The sequence below is a fragment of the Chaetura pelagica genome, unplaced genomic scaffold (assembly GCF_000747805.2).
Source record: "Chaetura pelagica isolate M959 unplaced genomic scaffold, ChaPel_1.0 scaffold69, whole genome shotgun sequence".
In the NCBI taxonomy this organism is placed as follows: domain Eukaryota; kingdom Metazoa; phylum Chordata; class Aves; order Apodiformes; family Apodidae; genus Chaetura; species Chaetura pelagica.
The window spans coordinates 1,192,344-1,198,327 of NW_009970724.1; the positions used below are offsets into that span (position 1 = coordinate 1,192,344).

General features: G+C 56.9%; 3 protein-coding genes across 3 annotated transcripts in view; 2 read left to right on the top strand and 1 right to left on the bottom strand.

The window, feature by feature from the left end:
• The window catches only part of ZSWIM5 (zinc finger, SWIM-type containing 5), a 110,820-nt gene extending 109,446 nt beyond the window's left edge, over positions 1–1,374 (top strand). Inside the window, 2 exon segments of the mRNA XM_010006698.1 lie at positions 132–699; positions 701–1,374. Of these exon segments, the coding sequence (XP_010005000.1) occupies positions 132–699; positions 701–986 (854 nt within the window). The 3' untranslated portion in view covers positions 987–1,374.
• Positions 1,375–3,671: 2,297 nt separating this feature from the next.
• UROD (uroporphyrinogen decarboxylase) lies at positions 3,672–5,450 on the bottom strand. The gene is made up of 6 exons (XM_010006699.1): positions 5,262–5,450; positions 4,845–5,006; positions 4,578–4,715; positions 4,333–4,433; positions 4,021–4,087; positions 3,672–3,836 (listed from the first exon to the last, which is right to left on the bottom strand). The coding sequence occupies exons 1-6, from the start codon at positions 5,448–5,450 to the stop codon at positions 3,672–3,674; spliced, it is 822 nt and encodes a 273-aa protein (XP_010005001.1).
• A 40-nt stretch (positions 5,451–5,490) lies between these two features.
• HECTD3 (HECT domain containing E3 ubiquitin protein ligase 3) overlaps positions 5,491–5,984 on the top strand; it is a 14,233-nt gene continuing 13,739 nt past the window's right edge. Inside the window, exon 1 of the mRNA XM_010006700.1 lies at positions 5,491–5,638. Coding sequence (XP_010005002.1) covers positions 5,491–5,638 — 148 coding nt within the window. The remainder of the gene's footprint in view (positions 5,639–5,984) is intronic.

The following is a 5,984-nucleotide window of genomic DNA, read 5'->3' on the forward strand; positions in this document are numbered from 1 at the left end:
TGTCGAGGCAGCAGCTCAGCACTGCTCTGGGCTGGCTTTGTCTCAGCTCCAGGCACCCCAGGGACTTGGAGGAGCCCCACGATCCAAGCCAGGCTTCAGAGCTGTGCTGTGACCCCAATGTTTCCTTGCAGGGGTGAGGGCCCTGGTGAGCATCCTACAGAGCTGGTACTCTCTGTTCACCCCTACGGAAGCCACCAGCATTGTGGCTGCCACAGTGATGTCCCACAACACCATCCTGCGCCTGAGCCTGGACTACCCTCAGCGGGAAGAGCTGGCCAGCTGTGCCCGCACCCTGGCCTTGCAGTGCGCTATGAAGGACCCACAGAACTGCGCCCTGTCTGCTCTGACCCTCTGTGAGAAGGACCACATCGCCTTCGAGACTGCCTACCAGATTGTCATCGATGCTGCCTCCACCGGCATGACCTACACCCAGCTCTTCACCATCGCCCGCTACATGGAGCACCGGGGCTACCCACTCCGGGCGTTCAAACTGGCCTCGTTGGCCATGACGCATCTCAACCTGGCCTACAACCAGGACACACACCCTGCCATCAATGACGTGCTCTGGGCCTGTGCCTTGAGCCACTCTCTGGGCAAAAATGAGCTGGCGGCCATCATCCCGCTGGTGGTGAAGAGCGTGCACTGTGCCACGGTGCTCTCGGACATCCTTCGCCGCTGCACCATGACGGCCCCAGGGCTGGCCGAACCGCAGGAACTCGGGGAAGCTGATGTCCACTGACAAAGCCCCCCTGCGACAGCTGCTGGACGCGACGATAAGCGCCTACATCAACACCACCCACTCCCGGCTCACCCACATCAGCCCGCGGCACTACGGGGAGTTCATCGAGTTCCTCAGCAAGGCCAGAGAGACCTTCCTCCTGGCGCAGGACGGGCATATACAGTTTGCCCAGTTCATTGACAATCTCAAACAAATCTACAAAGGCAAGAAAAAACTGATGCTGCTGGTGCGGGAACGGTTTGGGTGAGCCCTGGCCACTGCCACGCTCACTGGCAGGGTCCAGCCGCAGCACGGGGACTCGGGAGAGAAGAAGGAAGGAAAGTGGAGATCGCCTTCCCCCCCACGGCAGAGGCTGCTCTGTTCTGGTCTTCTGTTTCTATTTTTTTTTCTTTGTTTTCTTTTTTATTTTATATTTTTTTCTTTCTTCTTGGATTTAACCATTTCACATGCTGAGAGGATCCAGAGATTCCTTGGGCACAAACCAAAAGGCAACCACAGGGAAAAAGGATGGTTTGCTCAGCCCCCTGCCCTCCCTTGCCAATACCAAAAGCTAACCTGGAAATCTAATACCTCTTTCTTGAAGGAAGCGGTCGCTGGAGGGATCCGAAGGTTGCAAAGTGCAAAAATCTTCAAAATGATGTGGAGAATTAAAAAAAATAACAAAACAACCAACAACAACAACAAAAAAGAGCGAGCAAAGAAATCTGCAACACTAGAACCTCATGCGTCACCAAAAGCGATGGCTTTGCAGAGCGCTTCTCCCGCCCACCCGAGACATGCAAACTCCTCTATTTGTGAAGATACTTCAATAAAAACAAGTTAAAGTAACTGTTCTCAGGGATTGCTTACTAAAAGTAACACAAAAAAAAAAGCGCATTTATGATACTGTAAATACTATAGTATATGTGTCAATTATTAAATTGTAAAGTTATAATTATTTATAATTCTGTCTTTTATTTGGGGGATACTTGAAATTGTCGTGGGCTGGGGCGATTATTTTTATTATTACTATTATTATTGTTATTATTATTATTATAACTATTATTTAAAAAAAAACAACATACATCAAAAAAACACAAAACAAAACCACAGACAAAAAGAGGAGGCACGTGAACATTTCTCAGGTTCCCATGGCATCGTTGGCAGTGAGAAGGGTGTGGGGGGAGGTGAACGTCCGCTCGACTCGCAGCCCTGACGGACAGACGGAGGGAGGAGCATCTGCCCAGCGCTTGAGGACAGCGAAGGAAGGCACTCGGGGCGGGACTCGGGGCGACGCTCGCTCAGACACACGTGGATGCTGGCACTGGAGGACGGTCCCAGGCAGGGTGGGGGGCAGGCACAGCCGTGCTGCCTCCCTGCACCCTTTGCTTCTCAGCTCCGTGGTGCAGCCGATCCTCGGGCCTTCCCAGCTTTGCCCTGCACCGGGGGCAGACTCTCCAGCCCTGGGCCAGCAGCTCTTCAGTTTTGGTTTGTTTCTTTGCCAGCGGGTCGGGAGGGCTGGGGGGGGCCAGGGCCAGTCTGGACGGTGACTTGTAGTTAGAGAACGTGGGCTAGTTATCTGCTGTCTGGTTTGACTTAATTTTTTGGCAAGTGACTTGTGTCCGCGCTCCGGCCAGGAAACCAGTTGTACTTGGTCTCTGTCGCCACTGAAATAGCGGTTTTCAACCAGTCTGTTTCTCTTTTTTTTCCTTCCTTTTTTTTTCTTTTTTTTTTGCGTGCGTGCGTGTATGTGTGTGTGCGACCTCTTCATCTGATGTTTAATAATAAAAGGGATGAACGTTACCACCTGTATCTCTACTGCCTTTCTCTGAAGTTGGAGGGGTCAGCACTGGGCAGCCTGGCATCGAGGGCGACGTGAGCAGGGCAGAGCCCCGGGGAGCAGGAGGCAGCGCAGCCCCCTCTGGTACCCAGGCCCGGGGATGGAGAAGTGGGAATGCTCCCTGCCTGCTTCAGGATGCAATTCCCTGCCAAGCTCAGCATCAGCTACCCTACCCATACTGGTGGCACTTCCCTGTCCATGACAGCTGAAGAAGTGTTGGCACCCACATCTTGATCCAGCCTACAGCCAGCCTGGACCACAGTGAGTGTGCTGCAGTGTGGGATGGGGTGGCACAGAGTCATAACCCAGGGTTTATGGGTGCTGCTGGCACTCTGGGCTGCATTCTGCAGGGTTGGCTGAGCCCCTGGCAAACTTGGCACTGAGGATCAGAGGAGATGGGGGGGTGTGCATGCTGGAGATCTCTCCAGGACCAGTGGGATGGTCCCAAAATGGCTCTGGGAGCTGGAGGAAGGCGATGGTGGTGCTGGGGTCATGGTGTCTGTTGCCATCCCAGCCAATGTGGCCGGGTGCTGGTGGTGTCATGTCTGGAGGGCTGCCATGGGCCTGGCTATCCCCCAGCTGAGTCCTGCTGGGTCTCCCACCCAGTCAAGAAATGCTCAGGGTCAATGTTGCATTGCCAGTTCCTACCTGAGCAGGACTGTGGCATGGCTCACACTGAGCCTGTGGCAGTGGTGGGCTGCAAATCCCCAGCTTGCAGGCTGTGACCCTGCAGGCCCCAGGCAGCTCATGTCCCCTAGCAGGGCTGGGCACAGCCACAGTACCAGGAGAGGCTTGTTGAGCTCTGGAACAACACTGCAGCCTGGCAGGAAGCGGCATCCCCCCCACTTTGCTGGCATCCTTGTTTCTCCATTCTGACCTGCAGGATGGGCCTCAGGGGCTCCCTCTGATCCCACATACCCCACTGCCAGGCTGCCATCACTGCCCGTCTCCTCCAGGGCCATCCAGTTCCCCATCCCCCCAGCCAGAGCCACACGGCTGCTGCGGAGAAGGTGCTGGTTTAATGCATCTGCCCAGCCTGGAGTGAGCCCTGTGACAACACACTACTTGGGGTGACTGTGCCCAAACCAGAGTCCTGTCCCCAAGCCCCCAGGCTCAGCTGTGCTTGTTGATGTGGCGGGAATGCGCGTGCACAGCCTCCACAAAGGCGCCCACATGCTCAGGGTTCATGTCGGGGTAGAGTCCGTGGCCCAGGTTAGCAATGTAGCGTTGGGTCCCAAAACCTTCCAGCATCTTCTTCACTAGTTCCCCGATCTTCTCCTATAGGCATAGTGGGAAACCATGGGTCAGACCTTTCCAGCCCAGAGTAATCTACCCCCACCAGTCTCCAGCCAGCTTGGGGGTGCTGCTGGGACTTGAGCCAGCACTGCAGATGGGGAAACTGAGGCCAGAGGCCTTTTAACACAGGCTGGAACTTGTCCCCCTGTTGCTGTCCATGGCTCACCTTGGGTGCATAGAGAGCGCAGGGATCCAGGTTCCCTTGCAGGGTGACATCTTTCCCTGTCTGTGCTCTGCAGCAAGGAGGAAGCAGGTGAGTTGTGTGTGGTGTAGGAGCTGGGAGCAGCCTGCAGCCCACACCACACGGCACATGGGACCCCTCAGTGCAACCCCTTGTTGCTGTGAGCTTCACGCAGCATGTGGACCCAACTATCCCCATCTCTGGAGCAGGCCTAGGATGGCTCAGGGCAGAGGAAAAGGTCAGGGTACCCAGCCCAGCGTGCTGCCTAGGCACCTTAGCGTTCTGCCAGACTCTTACCGAGCTTCCTGAGGCCGGATGGTCCAGTCCAGACCAACCACCTCATAACCAGCACGGGCCAGGTCACGCAGCGCGTAGTGCGCGTCCTTTGCAAAGATGATCTGGGGAGGAAGGAGAAGGGCAGTAACTCCACTGTGGGTGAAGGCTCTCCCCACGTGCTAGGCTGGTGGAGGCAGGTCCCAGGGGATGCACCCCTGTCCAGCAGCCCCCAGATGCCAGGGTCAATGCAGGCAGCCCCAACTCACCATGGGCACCAGAGGCAACGCCTCTTCCTTCAGCTTGCTCTTGACAGCTCGGGCGATGTCTCGGATGTAAGGCAGTGCAAAGTCCTGGAACTGCTCCGGGCCCAGGTGCCCCGCGTGGGACTCAAACAGCTGGAGCGCCTGTCAGGGACATGGGGCTGAAGAGCTGCACCTCAGTCCCTCCTCTTCATCCTCCCAGGAGCTGGACCCTCTCTGCTCCTTGTCCCCAGTCCTTGCCTTCCTGCCTGGCCCTGTCCCCATAGCACACACCTGCGCTCCAGCAGCCACCTGTCCCACCAGGTAGTCAGTGACAACATCAGCCAGCAGGCGCAGCAGTCGGTGGCTTGCCTCAGGGTGACGGTAGAGCCAGCTCTTGGCCTTGGCCATTGTAGTGGAGCCACCACCTTCAATCATGTAGGACATGAGTGTCCACTGCAGGAAGGAGAGAAGTGGAGAGACGAGTGCGATGGAGCAGGAAGGAAACACCAGGGGCCAGTCACAGTTCTGAAGGTAGGACCTGTGAGCACTCCAGAGCCTGGGGCACAGCTCCTCCTGCATTGAATGTCCCCCCACATACACATCTCTGTGGCACCCACAGCTCTGTAGGACTCATGGCCAGAGTAACACCAGAAGAAAGAGCAAACAAGCCCAGCTGGGAAGCCCACATGGAGGAGCCACATCACTTACAGGTGCCCCAGAGAAGCCAATGAGGGGTACCCTGCCCTCCAGGCTGTGTCGTGTCAGCGTGATGGCCTGGAAGACGTAACCCAGCTCAGCAGTCACATCCACCTTCTGGCGTAGCTTCAGCAGATCCTCCACCTCCTTCAGGGGCTCTGTGAATGTGGGTCCTTTGCCAGGGACCATGACAACCTCCATGCCTAGTGCCTGGGGACAGGGGAGAATGGAAGAAGCACGAATGGGGTGGCCCCAAACTCAGCCCCGTTCCCAGCTGCTGCTCACCAACACTGGCTATGGCTCTCACCTGGGGCACCACCAAGATGTCAGAGAAGATGATGGCAGCATCCAGGGGGAATCGTCTGAGCGGCTGCAGAGAGGAAGAGGCAGTGTCAGTGAAGGGCTGGGACCCCCTCCTGATGGGTGGCATAGACAAGCATGCAGGGCAGTGGGGTCCCCAAGAGCTGCACAACTGACTGGAAGCACACAGGGTGGCCAGACCCAGCTGGATGGGGAGAGGGGACACACTGATGCCCTGGCACATGCTCACCTGCAGCGTCAGCTCGCAGCACAGTTTGGGGCTCCGACAAGTGGCAAAGAAATCCTGCGCTGCCCGGGTCTCCCGAAACTCTGCAAGGGACCAGCGTGAGTGTCACGGGGTGCGTGCCAGGTCCCCCTCACCTTCCCCCCCGCACACCTCCCCCTGCACACAGGGCAGGTAGCGCCCAGCCTGCC